This window comes from Populus euphratica, unplaced genomic scaffold (genome assembly GCF_000495115.2).
Source record: "Populus euphratica unplaced genomic scaffold, PopEup_1.0 scaffold389.1, whole genome shotgun sequence".
Lineage (NCBI taxonomy): Eukaryota > Viridiplantae > Streptophyta > Magnoliopsida > Malpighiales > Salicaceae > Populus > Populus euphratica.
In genome coordinates this window covers 143879-165033 of record NW_011500152.1, presented here as the reverse complement: position 1 = coordinate 165033, position 21155 = coordinate 143879, and the positions used below count along the sequence as shown (strand labels likewise).

The 21155-nt window shown below is 32.6% G+C and overlaps 3 protein-coding genes and 1 long non-coding RNA gene across 4 annotated transcripts; 1 reads left to right on the top strand and 3 right to left on the bottom strand.

The window, feature by feature from the left end:
* Positions 1 to 553: 553 nt before the first annotated feature.
* On the bottom strand, positions 554 to 3871 carry LOC105110987 (CASP-like protein 2B2). The gene is made up of 3 exons (XM_011006209.1): positions 3495 to 3871; positions 3254 to 3386; positions 554 to 1135 (listed from the first exon to the last, which is right to left on the bottom strand). The coding sequence occupies exons 1-3, from the start codon at positions 3716 to 3718 to the stop codon at positions 884 to 886; spliced, it is 609 nt and encodes a 202-aa protein (XP_011004511.1). The 5' UTR covers positions 3719 to 3871; the 3' UTR covers positions 554 to 883.
* A 3918-nt stretch (positions 3872 to 7789) lies between these two features.
* On the bottom strand, positions 7790 to 8686 carry LOC105110986 (glucan endo-1,3-beta-glucosidase 4-like). Its single transcript, XM_011006208.1, has 3 exons — positions 8534 to 8686; positions 8198 to 8449; positions 7790 to 8087 (listed from the first exon to the last, which is right to left on the bottom strand). Exons 1-3 carry the CDS (start codon positions 8604 to 8606, stop codon positions 8053 to 8055), a joined length of 360 nt encoding a protein of 119 aa, XP_011004510.1. The 5' UTR covers positions 8607 to 8686; the 3' UTR covers positions 7790 to 8052.
* Positions 8687 to 15919: 7233 nt separating this feature from the next.
* On the top strand, positions 15920 to 16612 carry LOC105110984 (NADH-ubiquinone oxidoreductase). Its single transcript, XM_011006206.1, has 2 exons — positions 15920 to 16181; positions 16279 to 16612. Exons 1-2 carry the CDS (start codon positions 16028 to 16030, stop codon positions 16440 to 16442), a joined length of 318 nt encoding a protein of 105 aa, XP_011004508.1. The 5' UTR covers positions 15920 to 16027; the 3' UTR covers positions 16443 to 16612.
* On the bottom strand, positions 16447 to 19333 carry LOC105110985 (uncharacterized). Its single transcript, XR_839557.1, has 2 exons — positions 18105 to 19333; positions 16447 to 18071 (listed from the first exon to the last, which is right to left on the bottom strand). It is a non-coding gene; the product is annotated as an uncharacterized LOC105110985 (long non-coding RNA).
* Between the last annotated feature and the right edge of the window lie 1822 nt (positions 19334 to 21155).

Sequence of the window (21155 nt, the reverse complement as noted above, 5' to 3'; positions counted from 1 at the left end):
TTATCCGTTCTATATATATATATATATATACTAATATATTGACTTAACTAAAAATTTAATTTGAATCAAATTTAAATTCCGAGTCAACCAATCAAATAATTACTACAACTATACAAAAAGCAATGCCGAGCCATACCCCCATTCTATTTGGTTAAACTTGTGTTATGTAGATAATAGATGCATAGGCATGTTAGGAAAATGTACTCCTAATGAGATTCTAAAATTTCGGTGTTTCTTCGCCATGCTTGACCAGGAATGATCCTTCCTTTGCTATTGCCGGCATGCGTTTCTTCCATATTCATAGCGAACCTTCCTTGTCCCCAGCTAGAGAGATTTCATTCTCAGGTCTTTGATATTTATTTAAAAAAAAAAAGAAAATTACTAAAAAAGGAGCCTATTTTGGATGCATTGCGAAGTGACTAGTAAATCATGGGCAGTCTAGGATCTAAGACGAGCCGAGAATCTGAAGATGTAACTATCTTCAGATGAATGCTTGTATGACGACAAGATCTGCATGGGAGGGAACCATCCTGCTGGTAATTAAGATTAAACAGAGCGCAAATATTAATTTGACATTCATATATAGATGCAAAAAACACAAGAAAGATAAACTATGACAGACAGAATGAACAATCCTAATCAAAATCCAGCACTCTGAGTCCTAGTTAGTTGACAGAGGAAGCATGCTAAAGACACAAACCATTGATGTATCCACAGAACGCAACGTTGATTTATTGTCAGCATTGAGGTCACAGATCATGCACTATTTTACTTTGCATCTCTTCATATCTAAGAAAAGGCCACCATATTACAGGACATTCCGAATCACATAAATATGGTAGAGCAGGGTGGTGCAATGACCAGAAACGGTAGTTCTGAGAACCTACCACCTTGCACCGTCCTTGCCCTTGTTGCCACCATACAAGCGGAAGAGACTGAAAGAAGAGATACAGGACAAGACAACCATGCTAACACTGACCAACAGCGCGCTTGCTATTCCCTCACCAACTTGGTTACAGAACTTCCCGTACATGTTGCATATCTTCATCCATTGGAGATCAGGCTGTCCCAACTTCGCAAATGATGCCGATTGCACAGCAGCTGCCACTGCAGACAAAGTTAGGTATGCCATCATCTGCACAAACAAGTTGGTGCGGAAACATTAGGTGATTATATCAACATGTTCTGATCTCATACTTTTCTATGGATAGCAACAAATACACCGTCAAACGCAAACGAAAATAGACTCATTCTGAAAATTTATTGATTTCTTTCTCTACTCTTATATTTTGACGAGCTTCATAAGAAAAATCAATTTCTCCTTAACAAGCACTCCAATTTCTTTAAATTCATCGAAGCAATTTCATCTAAATATTTTTCAGAGGTTATGACTTCTTCAATGCCAAACATGTTTCACTAATTCCAGAACATATTCATCATTCATAATGAAATCAATGTCTTTGTTATAAGTTCTTCCATGGAACCACATATAACGAGAGTATCTCTGAGATGACTAATTCATATGCTTAGTCTGGTCCTATACTGATGGCTCCAGGCACGAGGAAACCCCATGAAATATCATCACCAAGAGCTAGGGTTAAGCATAAATGCCACTTTCTCTGTGAGTGCCCAGTTTACTGCCGGACAAACCCATTGTATTCTAATCAATAAGTAAGTTTCCCAGTAGCTTATCAATACTACTTCTAGGATCACTTTCAAGATGGCAGTGGGTTGTCATTGTCAACTTCGGAATTCTGGAGTGCTCAAGCTCCTACTCCAATATTCAAGGGTCATTGCCTGCTTCAAAACAAAATTATTTTATTATATCTTGTTTCGGAAAACTGCCCTACCGGCATTAGTTCGAGATTCACAAGTGTTTCTCATTCTCAAAAAGGAACAACACTACATCATTGAATAATCATAAGATAAAAGCCTAGTAATTATCCAGAACATTTAATTTCGACCACCTAGCATACCAACTGCTGAAAGATACAGATGCTCTTGGGAGAATGGATTATGAAATCCTCTCCTTTCCATTTCTAGATAGCTTGGCTTCACCATTTTTTTATTGAATTCATGTCAGATGGTAGATATTAATCCTAACCAACCTCAAATTTTCAGGTAGCGTACTCCTGAAAAACACAATTACACATGGCATCTGTTGATATAGAATAGAAAGACCTATATTGAAGAAATGGAAAAGAGTTTCACCAGCAATTGGGACGACAGATATTAATGAAGGCCAGTGACAGCATGCATAAGGCACCACTATAATTGGTACTCAATTCTCCTCGCTCACAAGGAAGGTTGACAGGCTCAGTTATCTTGCTCTGGTCGTAAATTAACTAAAGCATACTGAACTAACACTGACATTTAAATCCTAAAATCAGACCCTTAAACCTGTTCAAAACATTTGACACTGAGAACCCATTAGGAGCCTTAAACAAGCAACAACAAACTAGCTAAACCTTACTGAACTAGTAGTGACATTTAAATCCTAAAATCAGACCCTTATGTGCTGTTCAAATCATCTGACACCTGAAAAGCACCAAGTCCAACTTGACCAAGCCATCACAAATGAGAAATGATTTCCTGCAGCAAGTTATGAAATTCCTTTCCCAAACAAAACATATGATTCCACCGATCACTTGATAGTCCTAACAAAGGATGGTGTTGTATTGAATGAACTTAGGTGGGAAATTGGGAGCCATTGTTGCAAGAAATCATTCTGTGACATGTCATTCAAGGAACGAAGAATCTGCTGTGGTCTAATGTGGTTTCTGCTTTCCCAAAAACTCAATGTGCTTCTTGCTCTTGACATCAACCGCCATAAGCACACATTAATTCTAACCAACACATTAAATGCAAACAGCTTCCTTAACAATATTAACTCTTATGGTTAAGATTAATTATGACAAGATGTACAATCAAGGGAAAAGTTAAGAATTTTTTTGAAAAATTAGTTAGACGATTGTCCAGCTAGAGTAGAAAATGGAAATTGGGACAGATTGACATGAACAGGAAGAGACTAGATATTGGAAAAATATGGATGAAGGCATTAATGTTAGTTGTCAAGTTGGCACCAATATACCACCTGTTCACCTAAAAACAACATGAAAGTGGGGCAAGTGTTAAAAACATCCCATAAGAAAGTAGTTAATTGTAAGTATAAACCTTAAACCCGGTGCTAGTGAACAACAAAAAAATAAAAAAAATTGTTGCCCAAAGAAGAATAAAGAAAAGAAATCAACACCTGATCCCCAGAGAAAATAACCCAAGCCACGGGCTTGCTAAACAGAACACTTCCTTTAACCATGCCCACAACACAGCGCACCCCTTGAACCAATGAGTAGGCTGCTGCTATCCCATTAGCCACCACCAAAAAGCTGCATCAAAACAAAACCCAAGTTAGCAAACTTATCATCAAACAGAAAGATTCAATCTTTGGAGCCATTTTTGAATGAAATTGAGAGATGGGTTGATCAGAATCTTACACAAGAGCTTTCATGTCAGTGAATCTTGCTTTCTTTTCAATTGAAAAGATTTCTTTAACTTGAGTATCTGTACCAACAAGAACAGCAGCAAGAACTCCTAAACAACAGATCACACACCTCAAGACCAACTCTGCTAGCCTCACTCTCCTATCAATAACCTTCAAGTTAGTGCCATGATACACTGGTACATTTCCAGGACTAACACCAACACCTAAATAACTCATCTTTTTCTTTCTCAAAAGAAGAGGAGTCGTCTAAGAGATCGCAGGTAACTCTCCAAGTCTCTCGAACTCAACGCACAAAGCACTATCTCACATCTGAACAGTTCAACTACTTTTAAATAGCCATCCCCACGACAACAATATTGTGCATGCTTTCTTTTTATATATATATATATATATATATATATTCAAATGTGTGATCAAGGTCCCCAGGTGTTTCCGGGTCCTATAAAAATTAAAAATAGAAGGATCTATCTGAATATAAATTTTGAATCATAGACTCCGCTTGGAAACTAACTGAAAATTAACTGATTTTTTAGTAATTAATGTCTTTTTTAATTCAATTTAAAATATAATTTGAGTCAAGTTTAGAATCAAAAATTTTCTACATTAATTCTTCTGGTTAGATCATATTTAATAATTATAGTTTCAACTGAAGAGTTCTCCGCTTAGTGTTTTTTTTTTTAAAAAAATTAATTAATTAAATCAGATTAGAAAAGAAATTGGTGGGGGGAATGCAAGTTCATGAAGATGCCAAATGGTCACATGCATGAGCCATACAGACACCACGAGAAAGAGCATTGGATACATTTAGGGCAGCATTTATGGCCACTGTGATAAGGAGGTAAGATGTGAGATTTTTTTTTTTTTTTTTTTGCTTATCTGGGGAGAGGCAACAGTTGCTTGTCCCAAGGGAAAAGGGTCAGATAAGGGGTGAGCCCCGTCTTAATTTCTTTGCATGCAAGCATTGAATTAAGAGTAATTATTTTTTATTTTACTTGATTTTTATCTGAAAAATAATTAAATTAATTCTTTTTAAAAATTAAAATTAGTTTAAATAGACTTATTCTTATTTGATTTTGTTATTTTAGAGGAAAAAACTCAATTGATTGACTTGATTTTTTTTTTCTGGTTTGGATTAAAAACTCAATTGATTGACTTGATTTTTTTAATTTTGTTTTTTTTTCTGGTTTGGATCGGTTATTAAGTTTGATTTGATATTTTAATTTTAAATTTATGAAACTAAATCGAACTGATTAATTTTTAAAATATTTTAATGTATTTAATTAGTTTTTTTTACAGTTTAATTTTTTTAATTATTTTTTTATTTTCTTGATTTAATTAGTTTTTTTATGGCATTTTATAATGGCCCATTTCTTTGTTTTGGTCCACAAAGTACCAGAAACAACAAAATATTTGCTACTTATAGCATAGTTATTGATTCTATTTTATTTTGTTTGGAATGACTGAAACATTTTATATTAATTTAAAAATAAAATAAAATAAAATAATTTTTACTTCATTTGAAATCTCAGTTTATTCCGGATTTTCTAACTAAATTTCAATCAAAATGTTCCGGTCTCATTTTATATGTTTTGTTCTGGACTTGAAAAACTATTGAATTAAATTGAACCTAGTTCAATTTAATTAATTAAATCACCTAGATATAACAAGACTATTTTTCATTACTATTTTCAATAACAATGATATTACTAATAATATTGATAATGATTATTACTATTTTCATTAACAATGATATTATTTTTTCAAAATTAGATTTATCATTATACATATGATTTGTATTCATGTTTTTATTTTTATTTTTATATTTTTTAAGAATTTGAGCAAAACAAATGATGTTTTAGATCTCATTAGCCTTAATAGGATTGATTATTGAATAAATGAATTTATAAAGAACCTAACCTTCTTATTAGAAATGATATAAATTGAGAAATTAATGAAGTATCTTTGTCTACTTTGAATTTATAGAATTAAGAGATATATTTTGATGACAAGAATAAATTTAGTGGAAATGATCAATTGTTGAAATGTTTAATTAATAACTTTTCCGACATATCACCACAAGATCAAAATACTTATTTTTATATTAATGATGGAGATAATGTTTGATTTATGTTTTTTTATGTAAAAATATTTTATTTTTATAATATTTTAAATATTTTATTTTAATTAAAAAATAAAATACAAACGTACAACCTTGACTTGTAGTAGTAGTGATGGAAGTATGAGATAGATTTGATTTTTATTTTGAAATAATAAAAAAAATTGAAACCTCTTGTTTTAATGATAAAATTCATTTTAAAATTATTATAAAAACATATCTATTATATATTTTTATTTTTCCGATCAAACATGTTTATGTACTTTTTATATATGTTTTTTTTATCCTAATACATTAACTAAATATGTTTTTCTTTATATTTGTAAGATAATAAAATTATAGTTGAATAAAAAAAGTATAAAGCTGATGAAAATGATTAAAGTGGTGTATTCGGTGACCATCTTTATCCGGTGGTGGACCATTGTGGGGGTGGCAAGTATGGGTTTCACATGTATTTCTTGATTGATTTGGACATTTATCTTTTTTGAAGAAGATGGGTTTGGAAATCCTACCTTGAATTCAATTCATGGAATTGTAATGATTTTCATTCACTAAAGGTCAAAGGATAGAGACATCATGCAATTGGTAATAATTATTATTTTTTTTTTGAAAATTCATGGATTGCATACCTTTTTTATAATACGAAGTTGGTAGTAATTAATATTTTTTTTTTACACTTTTACTTTCAAATAACATTATCTTTTGTGCATTGTAAAACATAGAAGACGTCGATCTTCCTACATTGCATAACATTAAAAAAAACTATAATATTAAATTTGATCTAACCTAACAAAATGATATATAATCTAGTTTCAATTAGATTTTATAATAATTAAAAGGAGTTAATTTGATATGACTTGATAAAAAATTTAAATTAATCCATCATCTAAGTAATTTTTTCAAAACTCTATCAGCTCTCACCTCTTATTTTTTTTTTAAAAAAAAAATCAACACTAACTAGTGAATTTAAAATCAACCTATTTTATAGTAATTAGTCCATTCTTTAATTAGATTTATAGGACACTAATTACTAGAGATAACTATGACACCAAGTACTTAATCAAGGATCACAATGGTGCCATGGATGACCGACCCTCAAGGATGACACCAACTACTTAATTCCACTAAGAGTGGCAAGAAGAGCAGCAACTCCCACTCACTTCTCCATGAAAAAAGTTCATGCATGGTGTATCTGCTAGATTATATTCCGAGAGACATCCACATATATATATATATATATATATATATATATAACTAAATTATGTCATGTGATTATTATTATTTTTTCATTTTTAATGAATTTGTTTCTGTAAAGGTTTTCTTTTGCAACTTCTGCTCGGAATTCATGTCATAATATTAATATTAATATTAATTGATGAGAAAAGTCATTAGTTGATTTGATTTGTAAGAAGTCATTTCTTGCCATTTCAGAGTATTTTTACATGGGAAGAAAGAAACTAGACAATGAAGATCGTTACCGTAAACTACATATAATTGTGTCTTGTATTTCTAGCCCAATGACATAATTAAAATGTAGTTTCACTTCCCACCATTGATTAAAAGATCAAGAAGGTTACAAAACCCTATTCTTGTCGAGACATGGTCGTGTTGAGGTAGATTTTTTATTCCGATTATCAATTTTAGAATTCCAATTCAACTATATAAAAAGAGGGTGTGAGGGAACAAATCATTATAAATTTATAGTAATGGTTTCCTTATATGACTTGTTTTAAAAAGGTAAAACTCCCCTATGAAATTATTAGTAAAATAGACTTATTTTATGTTTTTGATGCATGTGAAAGGTATAAAGTTAACAACAACATATAAAACACATGAAATTTAATAAGAGAAAATAATTACAAATATAAATCTTAGATTTACAAATTTATTCCATGAAAATTAAGTATATACAAGTTGCTTTTGGAATCACCTAGAAAAATTTAAAAATTTAAGTCTAGCCCTATAATTTAATTATATATTATCTTTATTTTAAGTTGTTAATTCAATTTGACATTATCATATCTCTTTTTAAGTCTAGATTTATATCACTAGTTTATAAAAATATATGTTAGATTATTTATATAGTTTGTCTAAATCAAATCTTATATCACATTCCAAATCTCTTGAGTAATAGATTAACTAGCTAGGCTAATATATATTTCACAACTATATGTTACAAACATCACAACTTATGAATATAAATTAAGGTGTTCATTTCAACATTGCTTTCCTAAGGTCACATGAAGATATATCAATGTGGGACATAATTTGAATGCAACAAGTAACGACACTATCAGAATGGAAAAAAGAAAAGCAACAATCCAAAACTAGTACCGGAAAACCTGTCTTTTTATGACCAAACCAAATTTGCGCCATGAAATAATCCGCAAAATATATATTTGATCCAAAATCTTCAATTCCTAGAATTGTTTGCTCAGGGAAGATAATCAAATTTGCAAGAGTGATGACCTGTCATTAATTCAACAAGAAAAATTATCAGAGCTTGGGGATTACATTGAGTATCAGTACAGAGTTGGGGGACTAATTTTGAAGTTTTCAACTAGAAAAAAACATCTTACTTGGATCAAGATCGGTGATGAGAGCAGCAGCATTGAAGTAACAAGTGGCTCCTTTATGCTTAAACTTCTGATAATAATCATTGAAGGCATAAGAGGCATGATCCCTTATTGTATTTGGCATATAACAAGGTTGATTCATTTGAATCTTACTGCAATCTGCACCTCCCTTCCCACAAGCCCAGTCCATGGCCCTTTGCAACTCATCATCTGGTGTTTGCTCATCAGCTATGCACCATTCCTCAAATTGACCCTCTATAAATTCACCAAAAATCACGATTAAAACAGACATTTCCTTGCTCATCAGGGAGAAAAACTATAGCCTTATCAATGATTTACCTGATTTTTGCAGCATTAAAGCAAGGAAGGACAGAGCTAGGAGAAGAATTCTTGGAAAATTTGGTGACATCATGACAGAAACTTATATCGATCCCTTGAAGTGAAAACTCATATAACCACAAACAGTTCTGATTAGTCCTGTATATTTATTAAGTGAATTTTCCAGATCAAAGATGGTATCCACTTTTTATAAAGTCGAGATTCCAATCTATCTACATTTCTTCGATCTTACGGCAAGAATTCAGGATTTGTTTAGAATACCTATATTACCCTGAATTTTTTTTTTCTTTTTGCTGTTCTTGTTACATATTCTGCAGTACTTTCTTCCATATTATTCTGATAGAGGATCAGAATAATATGTAATTATGCATGCAGCAATACCCATAAGCATGACCATATTTTAATGGCCAGCAAGTTGCTAGCTAGCTTTTAGTGATCCAATAACAATATAACAATCTGATTAGCTTAATTATTGGGATTTTGCATGAAACATTTAACCAAAACTTACTTCATACTCACATGGAAATTTATTTTTCCCCAAAATCGTTGTTTTATTTTTTTGCTCAAAAAACTACAGGCATGCAATGTGCATTACCGAGCCTTTAATCTTTTGTCATGTGGACAACAAGAAGACTGTATTGGTGAAGCAAACTAAATAAAAGTGAAAAGAGGCAATCAGGCGATTCCCTTTTCGGAATTCCTGTCAAGCTCTTTTTCCAGCAGGTTCTTGGTGTACTGATGCAGCAAGCCAAAGAACTTTAACCTTCTAGGAGCGTCAACTTGAAACAAATTCATCAGATCATTGTATTTTTGCAGCACAGGAATGGTGTGAATCATAGACATTCCATGATCATTTCAACTTCTTAGCTCTAAAATCAATCTGCCAGGTAGTTGGCTAAGGTGCAGGCCACTTGCATGAGCAGGTTTTGCTGTTTGCTTACGTTGTAGCAGAGATAATACCATTTCTTTATCGGTGCCATTTTGACACAGGGAAGGTGAAACATTAAATTTTGATTTCAATGTTAAGCACTGGACTCATGTATAATCTACTTTCAAACTAATCTGTGGTAAGGAATGTCTTGAATTACCCCACTTGTGGCCAGACACCTCCAGCCCCATCTCCACTTCTGCAAACACTCTTAATCTCAAATGGATCTTTGTATTTTGTTCATCCTTGTTTCTCTTTTCGAAGTCTCTCATTCACAACCTGTCTTAACCTCACTGACGTACAAGCAGCAATGACTGACATTAGGTCACAGAATTTCTTTGGATTGACTTTCTTCCTTCCAATTGATCAAGAATTGACGAGGCACTCGATGTCACCAGACCACCTTGAAGACTTCATGCTCAGCCACTCAATCCCAATGCCACTCACATTCTCTGGCTTGAATCATTTTCCAACAGGGACCATTGGTTCCATCAGGGCTTGAGCATCAGCTGATGGAAATCAAAAACCGTGGGAAAGCAGATCTTTCTGTTAACAATGCCCAAGTTATAAAACTAAACCTTTGCGTAATTATACAATCAAGTGCCATGGAATCGATTCAGTAATCAAGTTTGAAAATGATTACTCAATCAACAATAAACTAGATGGAATTCCTTAAGTTAGAAACTATATGCAACTAATTAACCTAGTGGTGTTCTCTGCAGCTAAATGCATCAACAAAAACTCTCAATATCTTTCTCTATTTGCCCCTCTAAGATGTTCTCCAGTAATTTCTTGATTACTACTTCTAGCAATGTAACTGATTTTAACTTTTTGAGAGAAGTGGCTAATATGCATCTCTGCATATTAGCCACTTCTCTCAAAAAGCTTCAAGAAAGTCATCCTTAACAAGTTTATCTATGCATTACTACCGGTTTCTAGCAAGGGTCACAACAATCTGACTCAACAAGGACTTAATTGGTTTAAAAAATTGTGAGCAATGTTTTAGTTTGATACCTCAGTGATGATTATAGTACATTCATTTTCTCATAAGTCCAAGGAATATCTTGTTTACTCAGTTGATCACTGGATACAATTTAATTGGTGATGAGCTCCTTGCCACCTTAGAGTTTATCGAAAATCATTACAAAAATCCTGTCATTTTCTTTTTGTCTGATATTTGTACTTAAGTTTCCAATTCCTGATTCCTGGAACTTGCTGATCCTGATAGTAACGTTTCCTCGCTACATGTCTAAAAGGAAAGATAAGCAACACTAGCCATGGAGTTCATTCAGGCAATTGAGAGAATTACTATAAAAAAAGGTAAGCTTCCGGATGGCATCAATTACTGTATTGTTGGCGGGAATGCAGGAAGAGTTGCCATTTCTAATGGCTCTTTGTGTTGCTTATTGGAAAATGAAGATTGTTTCGAGAGGCGATAAGAGTACAGCCCAGAAATCCTCGGCTTGTCTTACCATGTGCTTTGTCACAACATTCTGCACTGATCTGACAAGAAATTCATGAAAAGGGGTTGGATAAACCCAAACCGCACTGTTTATTCTCAATCAAGATAATCTGCGAAAAAGAATTCCTCGAGAAAACGATGTGATTGACAGGATTTATTAGTATTTTTAGAAAAAAACAACTTCTAATTAGCACAAGCCTGTTTTAACATGCTTTGGACCCAAATATAGGTCATGGGCCCAGTCATTCGGCACACCCCATAACACTCGTGAGCTTAATCAACATGTTTGAGCCCAGGGCTCCATATACTCGGGCAACACACCTGGACCCGGACTCAAGCATTAAGCGCATGCCCAATGCTCCATGGGCTAAAGTCCCACGCTTGAACCCAAGCATGTTGCCCAACATTTCTGGATATGGCACATATCTAAGCTTCTTGTAAGTCTGCAATTGTTACCTGAACCAACACTTATTTCTTGGGTTTTTATTTTATTTTTATTAAACCTAATTATTTTTTCCGCACCGTTAGGTGTACAAAAATTTATTATTAATATTTATCTCATAAATATTTATATTACAAAATAAAATAACTCTTTTAAAAACAAAAATACAAGATTTATAGAAATATAAAAACTCCATGAATTACTCAGATCAAATAAAAAGATCATAATTTTTATTTCAACATGCACATATTATTTTTTTTACACAACATCCATTTCATCCTAAGAACAAGAAGAAATAACTTGGTTTTTAGAACTTAATAATATATTTATTACTATTTTATTCTATATTCTATAAAGATACTAACTTAGTATAATATACAAGCTTTCCAAATTCACCTCAAGATGATTTCTTTTTCATATATTGAGATTCTTTTAATAATAGATTATTTTTCTTTACCATGGAGAGTGAATTTACTTGAATAAATACTTGATTAACCTATAATTTAATTACCAAAAGATATTATTTCTAAGTATTTAGATTTTAAAATATTATTACAATGACAACAATTTAAATAGCTATATAACTAATCTTGACCAGAAAAAAAATGAAATCCTATTCAAATAAAAAAATAAAAGTTAAAATCCAAAATTAAAGAGGGAAAAAATAAAAAAACTGAAATAGAAACAGCTTCTTAGCTTAATTTGAAGGTTTTCTTGGTGTTGACTTGTTATATTCAATTGGTCTACTACAGAAGTGAGTTTGTAAAATTTACTAGTAAATTATCAAAAATCATATCTATTTCCATCAAGTAGATCATCAGGCATACCCAGATTTATCTAGTTCATAAATATATCTGCTACGCTTTCCATATGGTTTTTTATTCATTACATCCATATCTACTGTTAAGTTCCTGCTGCATCAAAATCACTGTAACAGGCGACTGTCTCCCATCTGATAAGCTTCTTCTGTGGCAATGCTTGAAGAAGAAACGAGATGTGGCTGCACTGATTGTAGCTAATAATCTACATGACACTCCAGCATTGAGACAAGCAGCAGACATCGGCCTTGTAAAGGCAGACTGGGGAACAAGAATGGCAGGAGACCACCAAGACCTCATGTTTTGCGATGGAACTTGGAGCCCTTTACCGAACATCATAAAATGCAGTCGATGCGCCTCCGAAAACTTTCAGAAATTCATCCAACCAGAGCTAGCCATGATTGTTTCCAGGTTATCGACTGCTACCATCTTTTCAATATCATTAGGACAAGCTCTTACGACACCAGTTCAGTTGTCTTGGAGTACTATCATGCATATGCAATAATGTTTCATCAATAATTGTCACCAAATATTTTTTCTGAGAGGTGATGCATGCCTTATTAGACCAATCTTTGTAATAAATTAATGTATAATCTTATCTGATATTACATCTCATCTTTGTTAGATATCATTCTTTTAATCTCTAAATATTACCCATGAATTACAAAAAAAAATCATCCATCGATATGTTCATAGATTATGCTTACCCGGTCACCTGAAAAGATGACAACAAAGACATGCCACAAATCCACCTACAGTGTGCCCTTTTCATTTCTTTATTCCTGATGCAAAAGGGCATGCAAGCATATAATAAAAATCCCCATTTGCACGCCTTGGCTAAAAACTCTAGAAAATGTTCTATCTTCTCGATTCACCCTTCAAATTTCGAAACACCAAAAGAAATAAAAACAACTCAAGGTGGGAGGCTTGATGTTGCAAAAAAGAAGCATCCAATCTATCACTAATATATATTAGCATCTGCAGCTTTCAGTATTGCATGCCATACCAATCCAACAAATTGAAGACAAAATAATATATCTAAAGAGTGAGAATGTTGGGAACCTTGTTCCTTGTCAACACATTATTGTTCAAATCAAGAAATTACAAGCTCCTAAAAAGATTATTCCCTCTTCTAACCCTTGTCTTGTACCCTTCACACCCCTCCCATTTCTTTCCTACAACAAAGGGAAGCATTCAAAAGGTAGGAGAAGTGCTTGTGAACCCAAATGGTAAACATCCAAAACCCCATCGACAAAAGAGAAAAAGGCTCCATCATCTCCAAAGCTAAAAAGGGTTTCTAGGGCATGCTGGCAGGGTATCATACAACCTCTTATTCCTCCAAACATACCCTTCCATTTGCTAATTTCAACATGCTTTTGGACCCTTCTTTTTACCCTTTTCTACTTTGCCTCTACCCTCATTACACTTAACCAAGAAACTCCTCCTCTTAGATTGGATTCACAACCTTTTCTTTTTGGATTTTGCAACTTGGCTGCCGATTCTCGTTCCTTTACTAAATCATTTAGAATTTTATTGAAAAAATAAATGTGTCATATATTAATTTATACATCTCAATAGTAACCATGCCACCATACTATAAATACACACGTAATGCTTTTCAAGCCTCCTTAGACTTCATCACTTCCATCGTCACCACACATTTCGATAGCTCAAAAACCCCTGAGAGAGCCAAAAACAATCCTTCTTCTCAGATGGGCAAGGAAAATAGTGATCCTATTGTCATTCAATCCTCTATCGCTTTATTGCAAGAGAGATTCAGGCAATTACAAAGAGTGAAAGCAATGAGGGAGGAAAAGGAGCTATCAAGAAATATACATGTGGAGAGTACCACACAGCTAAGTCCCACCATGCAATATCATGAGCCAGCAGCAGTCAATAACCGGCTGTTCTTTCACCCAGAATTGATCCTTCAACCGAGGTCACCACCCCATGTATGTCTCTCTCTTTGGCCAAACCCACAGAGCAAGCAGGCCGGCTTTTGGTGTGAGGAGACCCCGGCCTTGATGAGTTTATCTTCTACGAAAACTCCTTCTAAGCTTGGTGTGCTAGATAAATTTGATGCCTCTGCAACTGATGATGATGATATTGATACTTCTCTTCATCTGTAAACATTAATCTCGTAAACTTTTTTGGTAACCTAATTAATATTAGAAGAGTACTTACTACTATATTATTGTTAGTATGATCACTAGCTTACTTTCATCGAAGAGTTTGTATACACGTTCTGAACCCTTCCCAACATGATATTCTCAATATATATGATTAAATTTGAAATAAAGGAATTTGATATTCTGAATTACATCAACGTGCAAGACAAAAGGAAAAGAAAGTCAAGTAGAGAAAAAATGAGTTTTTAATCAATAATTATATATGGACTTCTTAGCTAAAATTAATCACAATATAAATTGCACTCTGTTAATGTCGATCTTTTAACTCTTCCAATCATTGACTTTTCTAGTTAGGAATTTTGATAAAATAAATAACTAAGTACACCTTTGGTATTTTATGTTTTATCCACTAAAATAAAAAATATATCCATAAAATATATTTAAACTCCAACATAAAATAGGCACATGATATTAAATACCACAACATATACATTAAAATAAAATAAAAATTGTAACCAATTGATTTTAATTTCATACTGAATTTTTAATTAAATCAAAGCAAATATTAACTTGATGAAAGGTAATTTATCTGTCTAGATTTTTAATGATATGATTAACGTGATTAAATTTGATTTTTTAGAAAAAAATAAAACAAGAAGTACAAAACCATATCAATTTCATAAAAATAGTTAATTCAATAACATGTATATCAACTCAAACTTTTTTTCAAGTAAGTCTCTTAATTAAATTAGACAACGGACTGAAGAATGAAAATAAAATCTTGAGCTGAGCTTACGGCTATTAAAATTAAATTTCAAACTTAAATGGGTACATTAAGAAGAAAGATCATATCTCTCAGTCTTTCTTATTATTCAAACTCCTGAGGAAACCCTACCATGCTCGGAATATATCCCTTCGGCATATGAAGGGCCAAGTTAACATGATGAACTCATCCACCATGTCTGCAATGGCCCAATTAAGTACTTGAATCATTCTTTGATTCCAAGGCGCAGGTTAAAGGTATTGTTTATTTTTATGTTTTAAAATTGTTTTTTAAAAAAATTATTTTTATTTTTAAATTATTTTAATATAATTTTATTTAAAATATTTAAAAAAAAATATTATTTTAATTCATTTCTAAATAAAAAACATTTTAAAAAATAAGTGTTATTGAACTTCTAAACACCCTCTAAAAAACACTATAACACAAGCATACTTGTTAGATTTATCTTTGGATTTGATCTTGTGAGTTGGTTATTTTTTTAATTAAAATAAGATTATTTTGATATTTAAAATTAAATTTAATATAATCTAAACTCTAAGTTAATATATCACTAGATTAATATATTAAATTTGTATAATATTTATTTTTTCTTAAAATATTTTTTATATTAGTTCTATTTCTAAAAAATATTTTGATTTCTCAATTAAAATTTTTTATTAGATTTAATTAACATAAAATGATAATTTATGGAAGAAAAAAAACGTTGTTTCTCACTAAAAGATACAACTGGGATGCAATCCTACAAGTATGAATGGAAAATTGGGGGGTAAGATTTAAGAAAAAACAATGTTTAGGATTAAAATTGACACTATCTATATAGTTGGGATGGGGGATTCTTAGGTTTCCCCAAACACAATTGCATATCGAGAGAGAGGGAGCAGCAAACAACAACTCAAGCAAAGTAAAAGAAAAAAAAAATCAAGACCGGAAAATGAACACAGACATCACAGCATCAGCAAAACCAGAGTACCCGGTAATAGATCGAAACCCAGCATTCACTAAGGTTGTTGGCAACTTCAACACCCTTGATTACTGTCGTTTCATCACCCTTACTGGTGTCTCTGTCACTGTCGGCTACCTCTCAGGTACAAATTTCACGTCTATAGCTCTTCTTTTAGCTTGTTTATGTCGAAATTACTCATATGCAAATGGGTTTTTGTTTTTTTTGTTTGTTTCTAATAGGGATAAAGCCAGGGCTTAAGGGACCATCAATGGTGACAGGAGGGTTGATTGGTTTAATGGGTGGTTTTATGTATGCTTATCAGAACTCTGCTGGGAGGCTTATGGGTTTTTTCCCTAATGAGGGTGAGGTTGCTCGTTACCAGAAACGTGGTTTTAGCAGTTAAAGATTTCTACTTCTTAAAGTTCTTCGATGGAATGTGGCATCTTTGTTATGTTTTGAGTCGTCTCGAATGATGACGATTAATAATAATTGGAACGTTGGAGGACTTATTGCATTTTTATGCTCTACTTTTGGTACATTTTAATGACAGCTTTGATTGATTTAGAGTTCAAATGTGTGTTTTTGGAACAAGATTGGTGGTTAAAAGTTGAACCTTGATGGTTTTTATTTGTTCCTTGAGTTGAGATTTCTGTGTGTTTGATGCAATTTGGCGGGTTTTTATTTTTTAGAAGGATTGAACTGCTATGCCAGTTAGGTGTCCCTGACTCTTGGTTTAGGCTCTCTTCAGATGAAAGCAAAGATCTTGGCACCATTTGGAATATAACTATTGATGTTTCATCATCATTTAGAAGATTTTTTGCTTTATCTACTTAACAAAAGCTTCCTTTTGCTTTCATGGATGCCTGTCATCATGTCTGATTTTGTTAGGGTATTTGCTCAATTTCTTTGTCAATGAGCTTATGCGGTTGATATGTAAAAAATTCAGAGGCAGATGTTTTTTCATCTTGTCTGGAATGTCACGTTTAGGTGGTCCAGGAGAAAAGGGTACTTGATGCCGGATAATCTAGCGGGAGTTCTAGGATAGATGATGATATTTCAGTTAGCTAGCTATCTTAGACATTTGATGATTTATTCGGTGCATGCTAAAGGAGTGCTAATATTCAGCCACCGCTTTGTTCAATGCTTAAATCTGCCTATCAAGTGCTGTTATTTGGATGTTTACTTTCAGCTTTTCTCTGCAAAGACCTCAAGAATTTCTCTTTATATATGAATAGGCTGCTTAATTTAAGAGTTGGGCCATTCAGTAAGTGTCGTTTTTGTTAGGTTTCTTAAACGTTGCATTGATTTTTTTTTTATTTTTTTTTTGTAGTCTGGACTATTTATCATGCATTATATAGGACTTATTAGTTATTATCGGAAAAAGGTGTAGATGTCGTAGAATTTCGCTTAACAATCATACTGAGGTTGCAATATCAGTTTGAAAATATAAATGCCATGATAACCTCTGTCAAGACATGGAAGCTGTCTCCATCATGTATGCATCTGCTAACACCAGTGTTAACGCTGAGATAGGATTTGTCAAACAATAGTAGCGGAGAGATTGTGGTAAGAAAAGACAGAGGAAGGACGCCATGTAACTTAAGTCAGGACCTGTAAGCTGTCTTGTTTGATAATAGCAATATTAGCAATGAGATAGGATTTGTCAAACAATAGATATTGACAGATTGTATCAGCCAAAAAACAGTAGATGGACCAAAACGATAGAATTGAATGGTAAGTATAAGTGTGTTATGTTGGTCTTTTTAAAAATAGCCTGGGTATTGGTTCAGTACACTGTCATGTTAATATGTTATGTTTGTTGGCGTATAGTTGATATTTGGGCATGGCATAGCGGATGGGTTACGGTCGATTATGGGCCAAGTAGAACAATTTTAGATGCTGTAAATCTTATATTTCATGCTGCTATCTTTCGCCCATGATGGAATCTGATTTCTGACATTTGAAAGCTCTTGATAGGAATTAGCAAGTTTTTTTGTCTCGTTCTGCGAGAGGGATATTATTGTGTTGTTGACTTGTCTCGTTCTGCGAGAGGGATATTATTGACATTCCTAGCTAAACTTGGTTCCAGCCAAGCTGATGGTGTGTTGGTGGAGTGTCTTTTCCCTCCACAAAGGTGACTTTCCAGCCTGTCTCATGGATCACAGTCTTACCAAGTCTTGAGTCTCCAATCATGTAGTCTTGCTGCTTAGCTATGCAATATGGGGATTAAGATTGTTGGTCGTATCAACTGGCTAATCGCAATCTATGCTTGATGAGCCCCGACCGTATGAGGTCAAGCAGAGTAGAGAATTTGGTAGCTGTTGGCTATCTAGCTAGCTGATATCCTTGCGGGTAATGGGCTCCAGAAAGTGTGCAATGAGTGGGATTGTGTAGCTTTCCTTTTATCACTAGCTTTGGGCCCTGAAGCAAGGTGCTCCAGTCAAGAGCAATTGATGGAGGGAGTAGCTGACAGGGTTAGATAACCTTTTGGTGACCAGGGAAGTTTTGCTCTCGAGGGAGTGAAAAAGGAAGGGTAAGGAAAGAACTTGGCAGGAGTATTTCCATGTTAGCAATCCTGATGGATTAGTGGTGATGTGCAGGTCTTGCTGTTCAGGCTTAAGGGGGGGAAAGCAAAATGAAAAAAGCTTCCTATTGGCTGCAACTTAGCAGGTAGTGAAGTGGGCAGTTCAAGGGGAGAATCTGCAACAGAAGCACCATCGCCAAGAACATAAGATTGGGTTTGGAGTTGCTGGATTAAGAGCCCTTTGTTATCACAGCCAACCACGTGGTCGGCCGCGATATTGTTATTTTCAACGTTGTCGGCCGCAAGAACAAACAAATTCCAATACAGGATTCACATCCCAGAAAAATAATGTAGTGGCAGTTGAAAGGAACTAGCACATCAAATTAGATGGTAACAATCTCGCTAGTCTAAATTCGTGTGTTGTGCGACACCAATCAATACTCTGATGTTTCTAAAATATAATGTAGTTCAGTCATGTTGTTGTAGTGCATCCAAAAACAGAGAGTGGAAGCAATTTCATGGATCATACTTGGAGACGAAAGATAGCAGTGAACACAGCAATAATTCATTCAATTCTCCTCCTTGACTCACTTTGTGTTCAACTGTAAGACTTACTCTTCTTTTCTTGTCGAGTGGTAAAAGAAGCCAGTGACCTCATCCCACCAAGTATTGTTTCAAAGCTTTTCTAGCCCTTTATTCTTCTAGCTAGAAAGGAAGAGACTATTCCCACGCAAATCCATGGAAAAAGAAAAGACGAAGAGTGTGTGTGTGTGTGTTTTTTTTTTTTTGTGGTCCAGTATTTTTCTATTTTTTTTAATAAATTCTATGTATAAATTTCAATTATATTCATAAAAAAGAAATATACTTAAAATAAGTATAATTATTGGCTCGACTTGTAATCTAATTTGATAAGCACTTGGATTACTGAATTATTGGGTGAGCTATAAAATATCAAAATCAATTATTTTTTTTTATCTGAATGATGACATCTAAATCCTTAAAAAAAAATATTAATAATCATCTAACCATATTGAGTAGGGTTATCAACTTATAGGCCAATTAAATTTGGCTGAGTTCATGGTTTCTTTTTATTTAAATTGAGATTCTTTCAAGTTAATATAACTAGATTGAGTCGCGTTAGGTAAGGTTGATGAACAGATCACATGAAATTAAAGACAATCTCATGTGTCCCATGTATAATAAAGTCTCTTACACTACCCACCACCAAATTTTCAAGGCCATGGGATTTTGATATGTTGTGTCCCTACATGACGTAGTTGATGACTCGCCCAGGTCCTATTTTGCTGACGTCAATTTAGATGGAAATGAGAAAGAAATAATAATTACATGATAATGGAGTACAGATATGATTGTATTTGTTTTTGTTCCCATCTCATTTTTGTACTGAATTGTTTGAGGGCCTTTATAGTATTTATGATGCAAGCGAAACACGTTTCAGTGTAGACATTAGAATAATCGTCACCGGTAAAGTGATTTATATATATATATATATATATTAAAATAATATTTTTTTACTTTTTTAAAATTATTTTTAATATCAATAAAACTATAAAAAATATTAATTTGAAACAAATAAAAAATTTATTTTTCAAAACAAATTAAATTAATATTTTGTTATTATTTTGATATGTTAATGTCAAAAACAAAAAAAATTCTTTTAGTATATTTTTAAATAAATATTTTTTTGAAAAACAGTAATCATAAATAGGCATGCTCATATACAGGTATGATTGAGTTGGGGTTGAATATGTATGAAAGCTACCTGCAACCGTGTTGATTTAGATCTTTTTATAATTAAGATGGTTTTGTTTTTTAATGTTAGTTATTTTTAGTTTGAATTTTAGAATTGGTATTTGATAATAAAATATTTTAAATGCATTAAATTGATATAAATAATGTGTCTCTTAATTTATATAAGAATTAATCGTGTGTAGTTTTAATTAATATCTAAATTTGTAGATACTCTTTATTTAAAAATAAATAAATTTTAATTGATTTAGTAATTTTTTTGTATACTTTAATGGACATATAATACTGTATTTATTGTACTAAATATTTTTATCAAAATCAATCTCAAAATAATCTAACCATTAAATTATCTTGAATGACGTTATAAGAAATCATGCTTCAAATTGGAGAAGGATTGCAATTTTTCTCATCTTGGAATACGATGTTTTATATTTACTATATGCTACCAATAATAAAATATAAAATCCCACTTGCATCTTCACTGGGTGTAGGTTGTAATTAAATATACTTGCCTTTACTCTTCATCTAAAATATTTTCTAATTAAAAATATATTAAAATAATATTTTTTATGATTTTTTTATTTTTAACATCAATTCAATAATTTTTTTTATAATTTTTTTATTTTTAACATCAATTCATTAAAATCACTTAAAAAATTTAAAAAACATTAATTTAGTTTCTCTTTTTCAAAAACTGATTATAAGGTAATAACAAACACTTATAAAGTAATTTTTTTTTAAATCCATGATCTCACGGATAACATTGGCTATTACTTTTTTTATTTGATTCGAAGAAATTCTATTCCTTATAAAGTATATTTT

What these genes read in the sequence shown, in the direction of transcription:
- LOC105110986 (XM_011006208.1), bottom strand. Translation starts at nt 8,606, where the DNA reads ATGATGTCACCAAATTTTCCAAGAATTCTTCTCCTAGCTCTGTCCTTC. An exon ending in TTTAATGCTGCAAAAATCAG is followed by an intron (nt 8,450 to 8,533) that starts GTAAATCATTGA and finishes GTGAATTTATAG; the next exon opens with AGGGTCAATTTGAGGAATGG. An exon ending in CATCACCGATCTTGATCCAA is followed by an intron (nt 8,088 to 8,197) that starts GTAAGATGTTTT and finishes AATTAATGACAG; the next exon opens with GTCATCACTCTTGCAAATTT.
- LOC105110987 (XM_011006209.1), bottom strand. Translation starts at nt 3,718, where the DNA reads ATGAGTTATTTAGGTGTTGGTGTTAGTCCTGGAAATGTACCAGTGTAT. An exon ending in ACTGACATGAAAGCTCTTGT is followed by an intron (nt 3,387 to 3,494) that starts GTAAGATTCTGA and finishes GTTTTGATGCAG; the next exon opens with CTTTTTGGTGGTGGCTAATG. An exon ending in TTATTTTCTCTGGGGATCAG is followed by an intron (nt 1,136 to 3,253) that starts GTGTTGATTTCT and finishes TTGTTTGTGCAG; the next exon opens with ATGATGGCATACCTAACTTT.
- LOC105110984 (XM_011006206.1), top strand. Translation starts at nt 16,028, where the DNA reads ATGAACACAGACATCACAGCATCAGCAAAACCAGAGTACCCGGTAATA. An exon ending in CACTGTCGGCTACCTCTCAG is followed by an intron (nt 16,182 to 16,278) that starts GTACAAATTTCA and finishes TGTTTCTAATAG; the next exon opens with GGATAAAGCCAGGGCTTAAG.